This window comes from Saccopteryx leptura, chromosome 9 (genome assembly GCF_036850995.1).
Source record: "Saccopteryx leptura isolate mSacLep1 chromosome 9, mSacLep1_pri_phased_curated, whole genome shotgun sequence".
Lineage (NCBI taxonomy): Eukaryota > Metazoa > Chordata > Mammalia > Chiroptera > Emballonuridae > Saccopteryx > Saccopteryx leptura.
Window position 1 is genome coordinate 23185131 of NC_089511.1, and position 23878 is coordinate 23209008.

A 23878-nucleotide genomic window follows, 5' to 3' on the forward strand; every position below is an offset into this window, starting at 1 on the left:
CTTTTGGTTTTCAGAGTAATAAGTGAGTAACGCTTTTCGTATATGTAGCTTTTCTTCCTCAAAACTCATTGGACTGCAACCTCATAATAATGTAAGGTTTCTTAGTCCAGTGAATAAGAAATTATTTTCATGATCAACTACTGTTTAAATTATATTTTCAGTTATCAAGTATTTTAAACATAAATAAAAATACAGGGAATAATATACAAATATCTATTTATCTAGGGCCCAGGTTTAAGTAAACTTGAAAAAATGGAAATGTATATAACATGTTTTTGGTCAGGTAGACCAACATCATAACCAAGTCCCTATAAATGTAATATGATTCCAGTGATGATATCAGTAAGGTGTTTGTTTTTTAATAGACTGATTCCAAAGTTTTTATGGAGGAAATAAATAAACCAAAGTTGCCTAGAAAATTAAGAAAAACAAGAATAACGTGGGAGGACTAGCTCCACCATGTGTTAAAAGTTATTAAAAAGCTGTAAAAATACAATTGTATGGGTCTGGAACATAAAAAGAAAGTAGCTATACAATCAACATTTAGTCTTCTTTTCATCCTTATCAGCAACAACAACAATCAACAAGCCCTAATTTCCTGTGCCATAACCTTCCCCAAATCCACATTTTCCAATGACTTTGATATGTGAGCAAAATAAAAGCCCTTATTTGTTTAAGCCACTTTTGATTCATTTATCTTTTGCTGAATAACAAACTATCCTAAATTCGATGGCTTAAAACAACTAGCAGTAATTTATTTTGCTCACAGATCTGAGGTTTGGTCAGGATTCAGCAATGACAGCTCCTCTTTGCTCGGCATGGAGACAGCTGGAGAAGCTTGAAGGTGGAGGCTGATATCCTTTTATAGCTCATCCATCTTACCTGCCTGGCAGCTGATCCTGGCTGTCGGCAAGGACCTCACTAGGTTCTGTTTGCTGGAACCCCTATCAGTGGCCTCGCCATGGTTACTTCCTCATAGCATGGAAAATGGGCCAAATTGTTATGAAAAATCTACTGCAGTCTAATGGTCATTTTAGATTATCTATCTTTCCTATCAAATTGATACTAAGAATTACTTTATGTTTGATGTTCTACAATTTCATTGTGATGGATTTGCCTTTATTTATTCTACATGGTATTTGATATGCTTATTCGATCTAAGAACCTTTCATTGATTCTGGAATTATCTTTTCAATGTTGTTTTCATCTCATGATCTCAGTTTTCTCTAAATTCTCTACATTTTTCTAAATCCTTTTAGATTTATGTTTTCTCCATGAACTTGCCATATCTTGTAACCTATTCTTTATATTTATGATTTCTTTGTCATTCTCTAATGCATTCTGGGTTCTAAGATATTTCTTTCAGTTCACTAATTCTTTCTAAAACTATATCTACTCTTTGGTGTATTTATCCAATTTTTAATTTCATCAACTTTGGTTTTTTAGTTTTAGAAGTTCTTTATTGTTTTAACATTTTTAGTTTTTTCTTTCATTATGATTTCTATTTCTTCATTTACCTCTTTGAAGATTTTAAGAATGCTATGTTGAATTTTCTTTAAGAGTTCTCTATTATTTCAAACTCTTGGGGTATAATTTGCATGTTTGTGGTAACTACTGTCTTTCCTCATACTGGCTTGTTTCTTCAGATGGTTCAAAATATTTGTACTGTGAGCTCATCTTTATTATGTGCTATGGACTAAATGTCCATATCCCCCCAAAATTCATACGTTGAAACCTAGCTCTCAATGTGATGATATTTGGAGGTGGGATCTTTGAAGGTGATTAGATTTTGAGGGTGAAACCCTCATGAATGGGATTATGTCCTTACAAAAGGGATCTTACCCCTGCCTCTGTGTGAAGACACAGTGAGAAGACAGCATCTATGAGCCAGGATATGGACTCTCACCAGATACTGAATATGCTAGTACCTTGATCTTGGACTTCCCAGTCTCCAGAGCTGTGTGAAAGAAATGTTTGTTATTTAAGCCATCCAGTCTCTGGTATTTTTTGTTATTGAAGTCCAGGCAAACTAAGATGGCATGGGTACTGGATCATGGAATTCCTTCAGAGCGAATTTTCTGTTTCTTTTGCCAAGGACCTCTTAACTTATTTTCTCAGCTTCTGATTCACCTGTAATATAATGTAAATTTGAATCCTATACCTGTGCACAGAATTTGGATTTCTCCTAGGAGCCTCTTTCCACTCTTTGGAGGGACAGGTAGAGGACAAGCTTCATCGCTGCTTCCCTAGACCGATAGGTAGAAACTTTCTCATTTCCTTTTTGGAAAGAAGTATCCTTTTCAAGGGCCTGGATTTATGTGAGGATCGAAGTTCAATTCCTCATTCCCAGATAGGAACAAAGCCATATGTCCTGTTTCTGTGAGGGTGTTAAAACTGCAGCCACTAGATCATAAGGCCTGTATGGGCTTTATAAATCTCCAAGTTTCCTTTTTTATCTATCACCTGATATTTCCCTTTTTCTTTTCTCTTCCTTGAGCTTGGATAACTATTAAAATATATTTTTTCATATTTTGGGTAAGCTTATTTTTGTATTTAAAGTTGAAGAACAGACTGAGAGCTAACTCTGCCGTATTGTAAGTTAACAAGGTTAACACTGTTTTTATGTTTCTTGAGGTAATGTTTTTAGAGAATTTGCTTATTAAAAATGTAGATTTGGGATTTCATCTATACTTTATTGAATCAAAGTCTGTAGCAGTGATGCTAGAAATATCTATTTTAAATGAGGACTAAAAAGTTTGTAACAAGGTTGCAGGACATAAGATCTATGTAGAGAGAAATCAGTTTTTTTCTATACAATGAGCAGTGCTAAATTGAAATTTTAAAAACAATATTACTTAAAATAGTATTAAGAAACATGAAATACTCAGAGATAAATTTTACAAATGATGTGTAAGACCTGTATAGTGAAAACTACAAAACATTGTTGAGAAATTAGAGACCTAAACTATACTTTGTTAATAGTAGGTAAATTCAATATCATTAAGATGTCATTTCTCCCTCAAATTCATCTATAGAGTCAATGCAATCCAAATCAAATATCCCAGCTACGTTTTTTATTGTTGAAATTGACAAGCTGACTCTAAACTTTATATGGAAATTCAAAAAACCCAGAATAGCCAAAACAACTTTGGAAAACAAGAATAAAATTGGAAGGCTACTACTACTTGATTTCAAGACAATGTTTAAGATACAATTATCAGAATAATCCAGATAATCTCCCTGTCTCAAAATTCTTAATCACACCTTTTGCCATATGAGATAATATTCTCCCTCGTTCAATATAAGGTAATATTTACAGGTCCCAGGAATTAGGAGTGGATATCTTTGGGGGCCATTATTCAGCTAACCACAGATCCCTACTAGATGCCCAGTTGTTTTAGCTCTTTATACTATGTAGTCCACCTTTCCTTGCTGATATTCAATGCCTGCTCTTTCATTAATGAAATTTACATAGATGTGTGCATTTATTATAAGTTCTGTATTCTGTTTCCTTAGTCATTTTTGCTCTTTCTGCCCCAGTACCACATTATTTTAATGATAATAGCTTCATAACAGATTTTAATATTTGAAAGGCCAAGTCCCCTCAATTCATTCTTCTTTAAGAATGTCTTGATTATTACTGGCCCTTTTGTTTTACATTTAAATTTTATAATCAACTCATCAAATTCTACCTACTGCCAGTTTGTTCACTAAAGCATTAAAATTATAGATAGAGAACAATTGGAGAAAATTTGACAATTTATGATGTTGAGTCTTCCTTTTTAGGAACATAGCCTAGTTATTTATTTATTTAGATCTTTGTTAATATCTTTCAATAAAGTTTTACATTTTACTCATTGAAGGTCTTAAGTATACTTTGTTAGATTTATTTATAAATATTTTTTATTTTTGTTGTGGTTGTAAATAGTATCTTGAGACTTAATCTTTCTGATTGTTGCTGGGTATAGAAATGCCATCGACTTTTGTATATTGATTTGGTAACCAACAATTTTACTCTGTCTTATTATTTTTAAAAGATTATTCTAAATTATTCAGGATTTTCCAGGTAGATAGTCCTAAAATATGTGAATAATGATAGTTTGTTCTTTTTTATTTATACCCCTCTTTTTCTTGTCTTACTGCACAGGACTAGAGCTCAAGTATAATATTGGACATCTAAGACAGCTTAGACAGCAAGTTTTTTGGTTTTTTTTAAAAATATTTTATTTATTGATTTCAAAGAGGGGGAACTCATAGTTGTTTCACTTTAGTTGTTCATTGAGTGTATGTACCTTGACTGGGCAAGCTCAGGATTTCAAAACAGTGACCTCCACATTCCAGGTCAATGATCTATCCACTATCCCACCATAAGCCAGGCTTTCATTTTATTTTTTAAAGTTTTTATTTATAGACAGCAAGTTTTTAAAAGCCCATGATTATAGTCTCTGGTATTCAGTGCAGTGAGTCATTTGCATTTGGGGATTTCAGGACTGTTAAAGGGGTTTTATAGTGCATTTTTCTGCTTCTATGTAAGAAACCAAGGTAATATAATCATAGATGAGAAACTGCCCTATTTTAAAGAACATTTTAATATTTTTCTCTTCTAATAAGGAATCTGTCCTTTTAGGTTATTAGTTTCTTCAGGCTTGTCCCTCTTGCTGCTTTTTACCAAGACAAGAAAAATCCCTCTTTCAAAAATCTCATGGGAAAGTAGCATTTGAAATGTAACCCTAATATTTAGGCTAATTTGTGTAAATGAAAGGCTAGGTATTACTTGTACTCCCATTCCACCCTGGATGAGGGAAATGGCTAAGTACAAACAAGACAGACTCCTTCGAAGTAATTAATAACTCCCAAAGAAACATTGGCTCACTGCTTTATTACAGCACATCTCCTTTTTTACAATTTATTTATTAAGGAAGGCAGTCAAGGTAACAGATGGGAAAAGCTTTAAGCCTGACAGTTATAAATAGTCTTGCAGTTTATTCCACAATATATTTGCATTTCCCTTTCTTTGCCATTCCGACAGTTGGATCTCTGTCAAAATACTTTTCTCTTGACCAAATACAAATCATTGCCAGTAGATTCAAACACTAAAGTAATGGAGTAAGGTGGTAAGGTTTGGGCCTTCTGAAAATTTGTCTCATGTTCTAGGGTATCACCAATACTGATACCTGGTCTTTAGAAAAACCTCTTTTCCAGGTATCAGATGGATTTGGGGGAACTTCCTGAAGAAATTAGCTGTTCCAAAAATTGCTAGGGTTACTTTTGTTTCTTATCATCAAAGTCATACTTGCCTAATGACCACTGTGTTGCTAAACACTAGAGGGACACAGAGATAAGTATTTCTCTCTTTAAAAGGACAGTCACGGAGAGAAAGCATTACAGATACAGAAGCTAAACAGCAGCAGAAGGCAGAGGAACATAAAATGTCACAAGGCATTATAATGGTAATCAGAAATTAGGGATATCAGCTGGTTGTTCAAAGTGTATTGCTGTAATACTGAAAATTACATTCAAAAGAGCATCAAAAGTATTTTGAATGTTCAAAACATTACACACAAAGCAAATATATAATTTTTCTTTAAAGAACTGAAATGTAAGTGGTGCAAATTTAAGGAAAACTTGTCAAATGTCAAAGAAGTGTAAAAGTGGTGGTATGCACACTGTCAGAGATGATGTGGAGAGACAGGAACCATTAAATACTGTTGTTTGCATGTAAATTAGCACAACCATTCTGGAGGGCAAACATGCCCAGAGCTGTCAGCATGTCAAATGGGTGTCTCCCTGTCCCAGCAGTTCTATTCCCAGTAATGGTGGAATTGATCATTCGGTTCAACTCTCTCTCTAAGAACAACTAGAGCAAGACAAAGTATTTTTTAAAACCTGATTTGAGGGTAAAACAGGGCAGTAAAGATGCTGGGGCTATCATCCAGGAGAAAAAAGAAACCAAGTTGATTAGGTTTGGTGGGGTGAAGGCTCTTTCTTTTTAGCAACACTGACTTTTTGGTAGATACTGCAGAGAGGATGAAAAGTTAAATTGAGTTAGTAAAGAAAACACAGGAGTTTATGGGATGCCCAAGGAGAAAGGGCCCTAGTAATCCCTCAGGCTTGAGGGTGGGACTCACTGAAGTGGCAACTGCAAATGAACAAGCCGTCACAATGACTCAGCTTTGGATCAGTTTTCAGGTATCAACTGATTAAGACAATTCTTCTCCACTGGGGTTCCAAGAGCTAATTAATCCCTAATATTGTAAGGCATCTATTTGTGTATGCAGAATTAACTTCTCTTTTATATCTAGGCTCTTATTAGCTACGTTCCCTTCTTGGGAGAATAGAAAATAGTCACTGAAATTATTTGCTTCAGGGCCTAATTCTCTTACAGACTAAGCTAGAAATGCTTAGGTTAGGACAGGTCATCTGAGATTTCTCTAATGCCCCCTAGTCACCAGCCAGAAGCTGGAGAAAGATAACATTTTAGGGCTTCAAATGATCTCTGTAGGTTTTTAGATACACAGACGAGATTCAATCAAAATAATCATGCATGTGAGCAGGTAACACAATCTGATAGAACATTAAGATAAACAGTAGAAATGCACCCATAGGGAGCCAGATAATAGAATTACCAGACACAGATTTTTAAAATATTCTTGGTAAAACAAGATTGAGCAGAGGCCTGGAAACTACAACAAAATCTAAAGGAAAGTCTAGAACTGAGAAGTTATAATGACAAATGAAGAACTCAGTAGATGAGTTTAATATCTTATTAGGTACAGCCAGAGATCTTGTAAACTGGAAATTAAATAAATCAAAAGAAAATATTCACATGAAAACATGTAGAGAAAAAATACAGGAAAGAGCATAGGAGTCAAATGGAATGTGGCAAAAGAGTCATATATATTTCCATTATATATTATATTATAAATAGATATGATAATTGTTGGTCAAATAAGTTTGTAAATATGATATATAGGTTTGCTCGCTTATAGTTTGCATTAGGTTTGGGGGACAGGCTGTAAGCAGGCAGGGTTGTTATACCCTAAGGCTTAGTTTTAAGACTAAGCCTTTCCCACCTTAAGTGACTTTGTATCAGAGACTTCTTTGTTTGTATATATATTGGATTAAAGGTTTTGATTTCTACACTATAAAATGGGGCAGACCTGGAGCTTGCTCTCTCTTGGTTCCTGAGATTAGCATTAGAGGAGAGAGCAGAGAAAGAAGAGAAGAGAAAGGCCACGTGGAGGAGAGGAGAAGCAGCCAAGATGGCAGAGTGCTGAAGGAGAAGCCAGTTTGTGCAGAGAGAAGAAGATGGGGAACAGAGGTGAATAAGGCTGGTGAGGTAGAAAACTTTGATTCTAGGAAACTTGGATAAGTCAGTGGCTTTGGGAGCCCTGAATGGAAAGGGAAGTGTTTTCCCACTGTGTGTATTTCTTGCCCACCGGATGCAAGCTAGGATAACGATGATGGCCCACCAGTTCTTGGCTTCGTTGTTTCATTACCATCTGTCGGAATCAAATGCAAACCTGCATGGGCCAGGTGGTTGTGATGGTGGCCGTGGCTACTGGCTTTACAATAATACATACTGTAAATATATAAATATTATTTATATTTGTAGAAGAAAAGAAGTGAGAAAATTCAGCATAAGTAATATTTGAAGAGATAATGACTAAAAAATTTCCAAAAACCGATGATAGGCATTCACCCACAGATTCAAGAAGTGCCACAAATTCCAAGAAGATAAATGTAAGCCACACATGGAATATTATAGTAAAACTGCTAAAAGCCAGAGACAAAAGAAAATCTCAAAGCAGTCAGAGGAAAAAACATACTAACTCAAGTGAGCAGTAGGACGATAGGCTGAGTTCTCAACAGAAATGGTAGAAGACAAGAAGCAATAGGATATCTTTAAAGTGCTTGTAGAGAATATAGGAAAATTGCCCATAAACATGTTCAAGGATATTAATTACATTATAATTTGTTACATTGAAAAGTTGGAAACCACTTAAATTGGAATAAAAGGGACTGGTTAAAAGAGATTTACCTCTCCTATAGGTGATGATATGTTAAAACGTTCCAGATTTATTGTAAGTGAAAAAAGTAGGTTATAAAATAATATATAGCATATGCTGTCATCTACATTAACAGTATTTAAATATGATTAGCTATAGAAGTATTGACACTGTTGGTCAAATAAGTTTGTAAATATGATATATATGTTTGCTCACTTATAGTTCGCATTGGATGTGGGAGACAGGCTGTCAGCTGGCAAAGTCATTATAGCCTAAGGTTTAGTTTTAAGACTAAGCCTTTCCTGCCCTTTTAACACTAAGATCTTTTCAAAACTAAGCTTTTCCCCACACCCTTGACTGTTGCATGGTGTGGGGTGGTGCACTCTCATGAGGAATCCCATTATGCCTCAGATAAGTGACTTTGTATCAGAGACTTCCTTGTTTGTATATTGGATTAAAGGTTTTGATTTCTACACTATAAAATGGGGCAGAGGAGCCCATGCTGGAGGAGGGGAGAGAAAGGTCACATGGAGGAGAAGAGAAGCAGCCAAGATGGCAGAGTGCTGAAGGAGAAGCCAGTTTGTGCAGAGAGAAGGAGATGGGGAACAGAGGTGAATAAGGCTGGTGAGGTAGAAACCTTTGATTCTAGGAAACTCGGATAAGTCAGTGGCTTTGGGAGCCCTGAATGGAAAGGGAAGTGTTTTCCCACTGTGTGTATTCTTGCCTGCCAGGTGCAAGCTAGGATAAAGATGATGGCCTACCAGTTCTTAGCTCCGTTGTTTTGTTACCGTCTGTCCGAATCAAATGCAAACCTGCATGGGCCAGGTGGCTGTGATGGTGGCTGTGGTTACTGGCTTTACAGACACCAAAATGCTAACAATAGTTATCTTTGGGTGGTGGAATTATGAGAGAATTTCCATTTTCTCTATAATATTTTTCTAATGATCACGTATTGTTAAGTGGAGATTTTTTTTATTTTTTAAAAGAAAACAAAGCCAGTCATTACTTTTAAAGGTTTGTGCTGTATTGGTCCTGTGTCCATTGTGGTCCTGTGTCCATTGTGGGTATGTAATAAGGGGTACTGTTTAGTGGGTTCCATTACCTCTACATGAAAGAAACTGCAAAGTGAGGGTCAGTAAGACTCCCAGACTCAGATTCCTTAATACCCTGGTTCTCCCTAAATCTAGGGAGGAGCAGTGTGAGCACCATCCCTTGGAGCCACATGCTAACTCATTTTATTGGGAGCATCAGTTGGCGATTACTCTCCTCTGATTTAGAGAAATTACTTTCTTTTATAAGAAACTTAAGGATACTGTTAAGATGGGGTCAAAATTTTAAATGTTTTTTTTTTCTGCTAAAACGTCAGCCTGAGTTGCGGTATAAGCTATTCCCTAAAGGTAAGAAACCAACAGTATTCCTGTTTCTTAAAAATAAACTAAATCTTCAGCCTGGGTTAAATTGTGTTTCCCCAGTCCAGTGCAGGGAGCCGGTGCGATAATCTTGAGTGATCAAGTTGTTAACAAGTGGTGGATGGTTTGGGGTGATAAAGCATCATTTGGGTAATAAAGTGTGAACTGTTTTTGTAGGCCGAGAGATCCGTCTGCCCCTCCGAGTCAAAGGGGAAGGAATGGGACCAAAGATTCACTTCAACTTTGAATTACTGGATATTGGAAAAGTTTTTATCGGATCTGTACATTGTTACGAGGTAAGCGCTAGGACTGTTCATCGAGAGTCAATCAGTAGGTGGCTTTTTTCGTTTTGTGATATGTTTTTATCAGTAGAAAATTTGCGCAGTCACATCCATTTGCCATTTCTTATACTTGTGCAGACCCCAGAGTGATCTGGCTTTTCCTCCTCTCTTTAATTTTTATTTATTACCAAAATTAATTTGGATTTCCCTAGTATTTATGTGTTAAGCAGCAAGGATGTGATTAATGTGCAAAACAGAACTGAAAAGACCTGCTGTCATGAAATTTAAAGGTTGTATCTCCCTTCCCCGACCCCAAAAAAGTCTCAAACTCAGCATTTTCATCTGTCTAGGATTTCAGTGTGCATACTTCGAACTAGTTCTTGCAAAATGAAAAAGAATAGTTATTTTAAACAGCAAAATGTTTTTAAATTTTTATTTATTTTTGAGTAGAACCACTTTTTCAATCCTCTTCAGCCCCCTCTAACTTTACTAAAAACGTCAAAGCCATAATTTAATTGGTTTTATCCTCATCATTTTGTAGCTTATAAAGGGGAACTCCATAAATACATCTCCCCATCTGTTTAATGCTTGTTCTCTGACAACATGAATCCTACAGATCAGAGGATAGAGAACCTTCTACATTTCCCAGAATGTCCTAATGAGGATAGCTGTTTTCACACCTCAGAATTTCTCCAAATGCACTAGTCTTCAAGCCATGATTTAAAAACCAACAGTGGTTTCTGGGAAAGACCTCCCTGCTTTGTCTTTCCAATTATATAGAAAATGAAACTTTTTAAAAAGATGCCACTCACGGGTTCCTCAGGGTCAAAAGTAGTTCAGTGCCACTCATCATAAATTTGTATCTGGGACACTTTTTTACAGTATCAAACTATATCTATTAAAATTTTAGTTTAGAAATATTCCAAATTGTAAATGTTTATATTTCTATGGAGGTAATAATAAAAGTAGTTATTATTTAATGAGTGTTGAGGTTTAATTAGTATGTCAGGTTCAATGTGTTATTATGTGTGCATGCATGTGAATGTGTCACTGTATAGTTTCCAATCCTTACAAAACCGTGAAAGGTAGGTTTTATTGTATCTGTTTTACAAAGAAGAAATAGGCAGATAGCAGTGAATTCTGCCTACAGCATCACCCTTCATGCGTGTTGAGTGTGCAGGCATCATCAGCTCATTTCGTCCTCACAAAACCCCTGTAGAGTAGTGACAATGACTGTACCCATTTTATAGATGAGGAAACAGAGGCTTAGAGAAGTTTTACTAGTTAGGGTAATTAATGTTAGGTACTATAACAAACAAATACAAAAGTATATATTCTCTCAAAATCGATAAAAGTCTATTTTTTTTTTTGCTTTTATAAAGTCCCAACCAACATTGCTATCAGCAGGTGGCCCTCCTCCAGCAGAGAGTGAGGAGCCCGGGCCTTCCATTGAATGGCTCTGCAGTCTCTTATGTATCACACTGGCAGGAGGAAGAGCAGGGAGGGTTGCCATGAGCGATTTCTGTGGGAAGTTGCACTGGAGGTGGCACATATGACTTTTGTTCACATCCTGTTAGCTGTCCTTAACTACAGGGGTGGCTGGGAAATGTACCAGCTGTAGAGGAAGAGGATGTGGGTTCAATGAACAGCAAACCTGACTCTGCCACATTTGTTAAGTAACTGGCAAGGTCACACAGCTTGTGAATGTTAGTGAGCAGTGGTTTTAGGGCCCTGTATCCCGTGGGAAGAGGAGGCCTGCTGGCTTTTTAACCTCTGGCTCTCACCATATTCAAACCCGGCCTACAGCCAAATCAACCTTGCCCAGCCAACCCTCGCGTGGGAGATAAATGCCTGCTTGTTGAGAGCTTTCTGCAGAGTCATTTGTCCCCATGTTCAAGGCCTAAATGGGATGTTGTTGCGAAAGGCAAACAGAGATGTTGATATCATGATGGAGATGGAATGTACAGAGAGCGTAATTTAAATGAAGAAACCAGTCATATGACTGCTGTAAAATGAAAAGTAGCACAGCTACTATGTTGCATTGTCTTCTATTGCACTTTGAAGAAAATGGTCACTTAGGGATGAAAACAAAAAGGTACAATAGTTCTTACTAAATTGATATTCTGTCTGTAATTTGTCCAGTGTGAATTTCCCTTACAGCTTACAGACTGTCTTACAGATGCCACATCAGAAAAGAACTGTTAGTTCTGGTGCAAAACGGATAGGGTTTCCCTGAAGGTAGCAATCATTTCTTGCAGACTTAACACAGATGTATGTTAGGCCACCACTGCTCACCCTCCCAGATTTGAACAGTAAGGCCAACCAGCACCAGCTGAATAAGTGTTAAATGAGGTGCAGCATCAGATTGGACAGTTTGGAGAGCTATGCACCGGCAGAGAAGGGCATAGTAAGGTGCTTCTTATGGGAATATTTTGCACTCTCTGCATATTTAATGCTGATGCCTCATTGCATCTCTCTTTCAATTTATTATGTTACCTCCTTGAGACAAATTTGAATAACTACCTATTGCCCTTAGTCATTGCTGAGCTTAGCAGATCCATAAAGAATAAACCAGAACCCCAAGAGTACACATTCTTCCCCAGTGTAATTAGAAGGAAAACAAATGAAAGGGGACGTTCTGTTATAAATTTTCTCCTCGCCTGACCAGGCGGTGGCGCAGTGGATAGAGTATCAAATTGGGACATGGAGGACCCAGGTTCGTAACCTCGAGCTCGCTGGCTTGAGCATGGGATCATAGACATGACCCCCTGGTCTCTGGCTTGAGCCCAAAGGTTGCTGACTTGAAGCCCAAGGTCGCAAGGTGTTACTCACTCTAATGTAGCCCCCCGTCAAGGCACATATGAGAAAGTAATCAATGAACGGCAAAGAAGTGGCAATGAAGAACTGATGCTTCTCATCTCTTTCCCTTTCTGTCTGTCTGTCCCTATCTGTTCCTCTCTCTGTCTCTCTCACAAAAAACAAAACAAAACAATTTTTTTCTTCTCTCTGAGGGGTTGGACTGCATGGGTAATGGTATTACCGGTAATCAGAAGGTCTCAAAATTGTGGCCCAAGCAATTTGGTGGATTCTTACACATAAGTAGGTACTGCTTTGTCAGGGGAGAAGAATGACATGCATGTTCTTGGAAACGGAGAAGCTAGCACCTTATAGAAAATCTGGATAAAACATTGGTATTAACTAAAAAATAAAAAGATAACCCATGCATCTTCTCAGAGAGAATGAAAGTCCTCCGAGCTACCCTGATGCCTTTGAGTTGCATTACCACTGGGGCATGTCAGTTTCTTTTTAAGCACAGGTAAATTTTCCACCCATTCTGCGCTTAGCTCTGGGGCTGTAAATTGCAGTCACTGTCATTTAAACATTCTTTTCCAGGCACAATTCTAAAAGTATTGTAAATTACTAAATTTCATCTTCAGAGCAATCTGAGAAGTTAGTAGGACTTACATATTGCAGATGGAGAAACGGGTGCACAGAGAAGCAAAGCAGGTATTCCAAGGTCACACAGCTAGTAAGTCAGTGGCAACGATGAGATCTGATCCCAGGGATTTGGCTTCTGAGTTCCCTGGTCATAATCCCTTTTCTACATAGTCTCTTTCAAAGGAATGAAGCATGATTCCTATGACCAAGAAACTTAAGACAGAAAGGGAGATGGGAAGTAAACATAAAAAGATGAAGAAAATATCAAGTAGCAATTAGCTGTGTCTGTTTTGGTGCGTTGTCTGTCTCCTCTTAGCAGAGCGGTTGTCTTACTCTGCGAGAGCCCCTGACTCTGTCTGTAGCTCCTGGTTCTTGCTTCTCTGCTTCTCGGAGGCAGCTGGAGCTGCTGGAGCCCCACACCTAGCAGACTCATTCCCTCGGTTACCTAGCCCTCTTCTTCTATTACACCAGCAAACGTGTAGGCCAGGCACTGAGTGTGTGTTATTTAATATAAATATACTATGTCTCCTCTGCCATACCCTCCCACATCTTTGCAAACCCCCCCCCCACATTCTCACTTTTCATCACTAATCTGAAAACAGAAGCTAGAAAGTCGACCACTATTTCTTTTGCTCCCACTCAATCCCCAAACATCTGTATTCTGGATTCTACAATCATAGTCCATTGAAATCCTCTCTTCTTCAAGGGCAAGGATGACCTCTAATTAACAGTTAGACCTCTAGACAATTTTTAAATATGTTCATTAGATTTCACAAATAAATGAACTTATATGGTACTTGTCTTTCTCTGACTGACTTATTTCACTGAGCATAATACTCACCAGGTCCGTCCATGCAGTTGCAAAAGGTAAGATTTTCTTCCTTTTTTACAGCTGAGGAGCATTCCAGTGTGTAAATGTAGCACAGCTTTTTTATCCACTCTTCTACTGATGGGCACTTGGGCTGTTTCATATCTTGGCTATTGTAAATAATGCTGCAATGGACATAGGGGTGCACGAATACAATGCAATGTATAGATGATGTAGTATAGCACTGCACACCTGGAACCTGTATAATTTTATTAACCAATGTCATCCCACTATATTCAATTAAAAAATAAATAAGAAAGAAAAGTAAAAATAAAATATCTGTAACATTTCCTCAGCTTATTCTCCTTAACCTCTGTCCACAGTTTGACCCTTTCTGGACATTTTTCTCCCTTGGCTTTCAGGCGCCTGACACGGAACGCAGTTCCACATAACTTTCCTCATACTTTTCTCAATGTTTCTCCACAATCTCCTGTGCTCTGTTTCTCTCCAATGCCTTCAGTGTAGGTTGAGGGCAGTTCCTACATAAACAGAATGTGTTATTCACACGATCATGAGCACTGGCAAGAAAGAGATTGTGTCTTGGAAGCTCAGGAATAGAAGTGCATGGCGGTGGTACAGGTTCCTGGACAGGACCGTGGGAGGCAGGAGTGGGAGCGGTGGACTGAGCCAGCGGTGGAGGACTCTGATGGGCAAGCAGGGGCTTTTTACACATACCTGGTGTGCAGTAGGATATAAGCAGTGACATGATTCCAGAACACTAGTGCTAGAAATAAAATGTTCCTACAGTAAAGCGATTGCTTATATAAGCATACTCAGTAGAGTTTGAGAGGAACATATCCCAGTAGGATGACATCTAATACCACAAGCAAGTGAATCCTTGCAATCTGGAATCCACATTGATGTCATCAAGGTACATTATAAACATAGGCTTAGGTACTTCTTGCTCCTCTCTTCTGACTTGCTTTTTATTTTTTAGTATGCCACTTAATGTCAGCCTCCTCGTGCATATGAGAGAAATACCTATTTTCCCTTGGTTACTTTATATAGAGCATCAAAAAACAGTACTTTAAGGCTCTTCTTCAGTAGGTATCATTACAATCAATCTTTATAGTATGGGCATAACACATATGACTAGTTCCATTTTATAGATGAGACAAAAACCACGAAGTTACTTTCTGGCTTGGGGCTCCTATCCTCAGATATTCAAGAGAGAAAACTGTTCATTTGATTCTAATTCCTGCCGTGGTCTCGGTGTTGGTATTAAGTAAGACAGCCATGTGCTTATATGGAAAAAAAATCAGAAGCCCGTTGTCTACTTTATCATTCCTGTCTTTTTATTGATCTAGACAATACTCTCCAACAAAGGCAGCATCGATGCCCTCTTCAACGTGAGCCCTCCCGCTTCGGCTATGGGTGCCTGCTTTGTCTTCAGCCCCACGGAAGGCCTCCTCGAACCCAGCGGAGTGCAGGCCATCCAGATTTCCTTCAGCTCTTCCATCCTGGGGCACTTTGAGGAACAGTTCCCTGTCAACATCAGTGGATCATCCGAGCCTGTGAAACTGACTATTAAGTAAGATATATCTATAATTAGTGTGGAAACTAACTGAGGTTTTACCTACTCTTTTCTTAAACTTTGTAACTAAATCACATGTTAGATCTCAATAACTGTCTTTGCTCATATGAACACATCAACTTAATGGGGTGTTTTAAATTTCCACCATTGTTTCCCTACTAAACATTGTGGACTTATTATAACATGGATACAGATGCTATTTTGGTATCTAGTTTTTTCTGTAAGCTAAAACCTTATAAAACAAGGATTTAATTATTAAATTAGTTTCTAGTTACTCTCTCTGTTTAAGAATGTTTAAGGAAAATAAGTTATTAACACGTGGATAAAAATAATCTGTTATTACAGTTTCACTAAATCTTCATCTTTTGTTTTTATTTTAAGGAAATTCTTTAAATGTTCTTACCTATAATGCCTACAGGGATTATAAAAGTGTCTACTTACAGTGTCTGTCAGCCAAGGCTACACACTTGTAGGTTTTGTACTGGAAGTCTTTTGATGGCTTCCCTGGCTGCTTGTGATAATTGAAAGTCATCAATAGTAGGGTTTGTCCTCAGGTTTTAAAAACAAGTTTTATTACTACTTTAACTTCATTAGTTGTAATAGGTCTCCTCAGGTTTTCTGATTCTTCCTGATTCAGTTTTGGAAGATTGTATGTTTCTAGGACTATATCAAATTTGCCCAGGTTGTCCAACTTATTGAAAAATAGTTGTTTATAGTATTTTATTACAATCCTTTGTATTTTTGTGATACTGGTTGTTACTTCCTCTCTGTCATTGCTGATTTTTATTTATTTGGGTCCTCTCTTTTTTTCTTGATGAGTCTGGTTAAAGGTTTATCAATCTTGTTTACCTTTTTTAAGAACCAGCTCTTAGTTTCATTGATATTCTGTATTGCTTTTAGTCTATATGCCATTTAGTTCTATTCTGATCATTATGATTCCCTTCCTTCTACTTACTCTGGGCTTACTTTGTTGTTCTTTTTCTAGTTCTTTTAGGTGTAGGGTGAGATTATTTATTTGAGCTTTTTATTGCTTTCTGAGGTAGGCCTGTAATGCTATGAACTTTGCTCCCGGAACTGCTTTCAGTGTCCCATAGATTTTGGGTTGTTGTGTGTTCATTTTCATTTGTCCAGGTAATTTTTTATTTCTTCCTTGATCTCATTGTTAACCCACTCATTGTTTAATAACATGCTATTTAGCCTCCATGTGTTTGAATATTTTTTCAGTTTTCATATTGCAGTTGATTTCTAGTTTTATACTATTGTCAGTATATCTCCTCAGGCAAGAGAAACAGAGGAAAATAAATAAATAAATGGGACTACATTAAACTAAAAAGCTTTTGCACAGCAAAGGGAACCATCAACGAAATGAAAAAGGAACCCACTGAATGGGAGAACATATTTGCAATGATACATCTGATAAGGGATTAATTTCCAAAATATATAAAGAACTTATACAACTCAACACCAAGAAGACAAACAACACTGGTAAAAAATGGTCAAAGGACCTGAATAGACACTTCTCCAAAGAGGACATACAGATGGCCAATAGACTATCAAAAAATGCTCAATGTCACTAATCATCAGAGAAATGCAAATTAAAACCATGAGATATCCTCTCACACGTGTCAGAATGACTATCATGAATAAATCAGCAAACAATAAGTGCTGATGAGGATGTAGAGAAAAGGGAACCCTTGTGCACTGTTGGTAGGAATGCAGATTGGTGTGGCCATTGTGGAAAACAATATGGAGTTTCCTCAAAAAATTAAAAATTTAACTGTCTTTTGGCCCAGTGATCCTACTTCTGGGAATATATTCTAAGAATCCCAAAACATATAATTTAAAAAAATATATGCACCCTTATGTTCATTGCAGCACTATATTTTGCAATAGCCAAGATCTGGAAATAAGCCAAATGTTTATCAATGGCTGAATGGATAAAAAAGCTGTGGTACTGACATTAAGTGTGGTGCTGCCAGGCAGTGGCAGTTGTCCACGGTCTGGAGTGCCAAGCTCGGCTAAACAGCTAAACTTCTGCTGTATGTCATTGGGAGTGTATGTTATGGGATTGATGTGAAGTTCATGAAAACTAGGAACTCCCCAGTCCATCCAACTCATCGATGGCAGCGGAGTAGGCAGATGCACAGACTTCCAGCTCACACCACCAAACTGGATTACAAATTAATTTAGGAACAATCAACGTGAAAAACAAACTCTGGACTACAAGACCAGCTCTCAAAAACCAAGGAGCAAAGAAGAAGCCACACTGAGCCTGGTAGGGAGCGCCAAGGAGCAGTGAGTCTCCCCTGCTTACAAGAACAAAGGGGATGTGAGGCTGAGAGGCAGAAGGGCTCTCACTCCAAGGAAAAGAGTAGTAAATATCCCTCATAGCCACTTGCCTGGGGACCTGGGAACGAGGTGTGTTGAAAGGGCTGGCTTATCTTCCAAAAGGAAAGAGGGGAGAGAGAGAGACAGACAGTGACTGGCAGAGGAATGCATGGGAGGACCTGAGAAGCTGACTCATCCAGTGCTGGAGGTGGCCATAGCTGGGGGAGGGGTTGATCCTTCCACATAACACAAGACTAAAGTGCTTCCAGATCATACATCTCCAGACATCTCTCCAGCTCCAATCAGTGCAACAAGACACAGCTGAAAACAAGAAGTGAGGAGGAGGGGCAGTAACTCAGGTCTCCATGGAGATCTGAGATACACCTCCCCCAACTGAGGCAGAGAAAGCATCCCACCCCCAGAGAGAGTAACTGGCAGATAAAACCTTCAGAGTCTCAGGTTATACCCACTACATTCCTGGATACAGTTTCAAATAAGCCCCCTGCTGAGATCAGTAAACAAGACTACAAGTGAGAAGAAAACAAACAAATCAAGACTTCAAAGCAGCCCAAATCCAAAAGTGGATTACAAATAACAGCTGATGCCAACCCAAGAAGACCTAGAAATAACACAACTGAAAATTGAAGGCAGACAACATCAAACCTAGACTCAACCAGCCCTACAAACAACACACCCAAACATGCAGACATGAGAAGACAGAGAAGTGTAATCCAAATGAAACCACAAGAGAAATCTCCAGAAAAGAAACTGAGTGATATGGAAATAACCAAACTGCCAGATGCAGAGTTTAGAATAATGATTGTTAGGATGCTTAGGGATCTTAGAACAACAATGAATGGTCATTATGAACACCTAAAAAAAGAGATAGCAAGTATAAAAAAGGACATTGAAATATTAAAAAAGAATCAGTTGGAGGTGACAAATACAATATCAAAAATAAAGACCACAATGGAAGGAATTAAAAGTAGGATGGATGAAGCTGAAGATCGAATCAGTGATTTAGAGGACAAGATGAACAAAGGCACAAAAGCAGAGCAGAAAAAAGAAAAAAGACTCAAAAAGTCTGAGGAAACTCTGAGAGAGCTCTGTGACACCATGAAGAAAATAACACCCGCATCATAGGGGTTCCCAAAGAAGAAGAGAAAGAACAGGGATAGAAACTTTATTCAATCAAATCATAGCTGAAAATTTTCCTAAATTGATGCAAGGAAGGGTCTCACAAGTTCAAGAAGCACAGAGAACTCCATTAAAGAGAAACCCAAAAAGACCTACACCAAGACACATCATAATTAAAATACAAGAGCTAAGCGATAAGGAGAAAATATTAAAAGCTGCTGGAGAAAAGAAGGATATCACCTACAAAAGAGCCCCCATTAGGAACATCCGACTTCTCAACAGAAACACTTGAGGCCAGAAGGGAATGGCAAGAAATATTCAAAGTAATGCAGAACAAGAGCCTACAACTGAGACTACTTTATCCAGCAAGGCTATCGTTTAAAATTGAAGGAGAAATAAAAAGCTTCCCAGACAAAAAAAAAAAAACTCAAGGAATTAATTACAATCAAACCAATGCTGCAGGAAATGTTAAGGAGCCTGTTTTAAACAGGAAAGTGGGAAAAGAATATAGCAAAAGAGGAATACAGCTTTAAAGAATTAAATGGCAATAAACAAGTACATATCAATAATAACCTTAAATGTAAATGGATTAAATGATCTGATCAAAAGACATAGGGTAGCTGCGTGGATAAGAAAATAAGACCCATACATATGCTGTCTACAAGAGACACCTTAAAACAAAAGATGCCCATAGACTAAAGATAAAAGGATGGAAAAACATATTTCACAGAAATGGAAAAGAAAAAAAGCTGGGGTAGCAATACTTATATCAGACAAAATGGACTTTAAAACAAAGGCTATAGTAAGAGATAAAGAAGGTCACTACATAATGATAAAGGGAGCAATCCAACAGGAAGATATAACTGTTATAAATATCTACACACCTAATATAGGAGCACTTAACTATATAAAGCAGACTTTGATGGATTTAAAGGGCGAGATCAACAGCAATACTATAATAGTGGGGGATTTCAATACCCCACTAACATCACTAGATAGATCCTCAAGAAAGAAAATTAACAAAAAAACAGCAGACTTAAAGGACATACTAGATCAATTCGATTTAATAAATACCTTCAGAACCTTTCACCCTAAAGTAGCAGAAAATACATTCTTTTCAAGTGCTCATGGTACATTCTCTAGGATAGACCACATGTTAGGGCACAAAAGTGGTCTCAACAAATTTAAGAAGATTGAAATCATATTGAGCACTTTCTCCAATCACAATGGCATGAAACTAGAAATCAACCACAACAGAAAAACTGAAAAATACTCAAACACTTGGAAACTAAATAGCATTTTATTAAATAACAAATAGGTTAAAAATGAGATCAAAGAAGAAATAAAAATATTCCTAGAAACAAACAATAACCAGCATACATCAACTCAAAATTTATGGGACACAGCAAAAGCAGTCCTAAGAGGGAAGTTCATAGCATTACAGGCATACCTTAAGAAGCTAGAAAAAGCTCAAATAAAAAACTTGACCCGGCCCTGGCTGGTCAAGCGTTGGCTCAGTGGTAGAGCGTTGGCCTGGCGTGCAGAAGTCCCGGGTTCGATTCCCGGCCAGGGCACACAGGAGAAGCGCCCATCTGCTTCTCCGCCCCTCCCCCTCTCCTTCCTCTCTGTCTCTCTCTTCCCCTCCTGCAGCCAAGGCTCCATTGGAGCAAAGATGGCCCGGGCGCTGGGGATGGCTCCTTGGCCTCTGCCCCAGGCGCTAGAGTAGCTCTGGTCGCAGCAGAGCATCGCTCCCTGGTGGGCAGAGCGTCGCCCCCTGGTGGGCGTGCTGGGTGGATCCCGGTTGAACGCATGCGGGAGTCTGTCTGACTGTCTCTCCCCGTTTCTAGCTTCAGAAAAATACAAAAAACAAAACAAAAAAAACTTAACCCTACATCTAAAAGAACTAGAAAAAGAACAGCAAGTAAAGCCCAGAGCTAGTAGAAGGAAGGAAATAATAAAGATCAGAGCAGAAATAAATGACATAGAGGCTAAAGAAACAATACAGAGGATCAATGAAACCAGGAGCTGGTTCTTTGAAAAGGTAAACAAGATCAATGAACCTTTAACCAGACTCACCAAGAAAAAAAGAGAGAGGACTCAAATAAATAAAATTAGAAATGAGAGTGAAGAAATAACAACTGACACAACAGAAATACAAAATATTGTAAGAAAATACTATGAAGAACTGTATGTCAAAAAACTAGACAACCTATATGAAATAGACAAATTCCTTGAAACATATCATCTTCCAAAAATTAATCTAGAAGAATCAGAAAACCTAAACAGACCAATTACAACAAATGAGATTGAAACAGTTTCAAAAAGCTCCCAACAAAGAAAAGTCCTGGGCCTGATGGCTTCACAAGTGAATTCTACCAAATATTCAAAGAAGAACTAACTCCTATACTTCTCGAGCTATTTCAAAAAATTCAAGAGGAAGACTTCCAAGCTCCTTTTATGAGGTGAGTATAATTCTGATTCCAAAACCAGACAAAGACAACACAAAGAAAGAAAATTATAGGCCAATATCCCTGATGAATTTAGATGCTAAAATCCTCAACAAAATATTAGCAAACCGGATCCAGCAATATATGAAAAAAAATCATACACCATGGGGTGGGATTTATTCTTGGGAGGCAAGGCTGGTACAATATTCACAAATCAATCAATGTGATTCATCACATAAACAAAAGGAAGGAGAAAAACCACATGATAATTTCAATAGATGCAGAAAAAGCATTTGATAAAATCTAGCACCCATTCATGATCAAAACTCTCATGAAAGTGGGAATACAGGGAACATACCTCAACATGATAAAGGCCATTTATGACAGGCCCACAGCCAACATCATACTCAATGGGCAAAAATTAAAAGCAATCCCCTAAGATCAGGAACAAGGTAGGGGTGCCCCCTTTCACTATTCTTATTTAACATAGTTCTGGAAGTTCTAGCCACAGCAATCAGACAAGAAAAAGAAATAAAAGGCATCCAAATTGGAAAAGAAGTAAAACTATCATTATTGGCAGATGATATGATATTGAATATAGAAAACCCTAAAGTCTCAGTCAAAAAACTACTGGACCTGATAAATGAATTCATCAAGGTGGCAGGATATAAAATCCATACTCAGAAATCAGAGGCATTTTTATACACTAACAATGAACTGTCAGAAAGAGAAATTAAGAAAGCAATCCCCTTCACCATTGCAATAAAAAAAATAAAGTACCTAGGAATAAATTTAACCAGGAAGATTAAAGACTTGTACTCAGAAAATTATAAAACATTGATAAAAGAAATCAGGGAAGATACAAACAAGTGGAAGCATATATCGTGCTCATGGTTAGGAAGAATAAACATCATTAAAATGTCTATATTACCCAAAGCAATTTATAAATTCAATGCAATACCAATTAAAATACCAATGACTTACTTCAAAGATATAGAACATATATTTCAAAATTTATATGGAACCAAAAGAGAACATGAATAGCCTCAGCAATCTTGAAAAGGAAGAATAAAGTGAGAGGTATCACACTTCCAGATATCAAGTTATACTACAAGGTCATTGTACTCAAAACAGCCTAGTACTGGCATAAGAACAGGCATATAGATCAATGGAACAGAACAGAGAACCCAGAAATAAACCCACACCTTTATGGACAACTGATATTTGACAAAGGAGGTAAGAGCATACATTGGAGTAAAGACAGCCTCTTCAACAAATGGTGTTGGGAAAACTGGACAGCTACCTGCAAAGAAATGAAACTAGACCACCAACTTACACCATGCACAAAAATAAACTCAAAATGGATAAAAGACTTAAATGTAAGCCAGAAACCATAAGCATCTTAGAAGAAAACATAGGCAGTAAGCTCTCTGACATCTCTCGCAGCAATATATTTGCAGATTTATCTCCACGGGCAAGTGAAATAAAAGACAGGATAAACAAATGGGACTATATCAAACTAAAAATCTTTTGCACAGCTAAAAACAATAAGAACAGAATAAAAAGGCAAACTACACAATGGGAGAATATATTTGACAATATGTCTGATAAGGCATTAATAACCAAAATTTATAAAGAACATGTAAAACTCAATACCAGGAAGACAAACAATCCAATTTAAAAATGGGCAAAAGAAATGAATAGACACTTCTCCAAAGAGGACATACAGATGGCCAATAGGCATATGAAAAAATGCTCAACATCACTAATCATTAGAGAAATGCAAATTAAAACCACAATGAGATATCATCTCACACCATTCAGAATGGCGCTCATCAACAAAACAACACAGAACAAGTGCTGGCGAGGATGTGGAGAAAAGGGAACCCTTCTCACTGCTGGTGGGAATGCAGACTGGTGCAGCCACTGTGGAAAACAGTATGGAGATTCCTCAAAAAATTAAAACTTGAACTGCCTTTTGACCCAGCCATCCCACTTTTAGGAATATACCCCAAGAACACCATAGCACTGATTGAAAAGGAGAAATGCACCCCTATGTTTATAGCAGCATTGTTCATAATAGTGAAGATCTGGAAACAGCCCAAGTGTCCGTCAGTGGACGAGTGGACTAAAAAACTGTGGTACATATATACTATGGAATACTATGGGGCCATGAAAAGAAGGAAATATTACCTTTTGCAACAATATGGAAGGACCTGGAAACTATTATGTTGAGTGAAATAAGCCAGGCAGAGAAAGAAAAAACCATATGACCTCACTCAAGGAATCCAAGGAATAATGGAACTGAGGAACGGAACTGAGACAGAGGAGGGATCAAAGGGACCAGAGGAAAAGAGGACAGAGGGAAAGGGGATGATAGGATGGGATAAACCTGAAGGGAAGGGGGGAGGGTGCTGTATAGAGTGG

The 23878-nt window shown here is 37.7% G+C and overlaps 1 protein-coding gene across 2 annotated transcripts in view; it reads left to right on the top strand.

The window, feature by feature from the left end:
• Positions 1–23878, top strand: part of HYDIN (HYDIN axonemal central pair apparatus protein) — a 395035-nt gene that overhangs the window by 145023 nt on the left and 226134 nt on the right. For both annotated transcript variants that reach the window (XM_066348740.1, XM_066348741.1), the window contains exons 11-12: positions 9596–9714; positions 15313–15536. In XM_066348740.1, coding sequence (XP_066204837.1) covers positions 9596–9714; positions 15313–15536 — 343 coding nt within the window. The remainder of the gene's footprint in view (positions 1–9595; positions 9715–15312; positions 15537–23878) is intronic.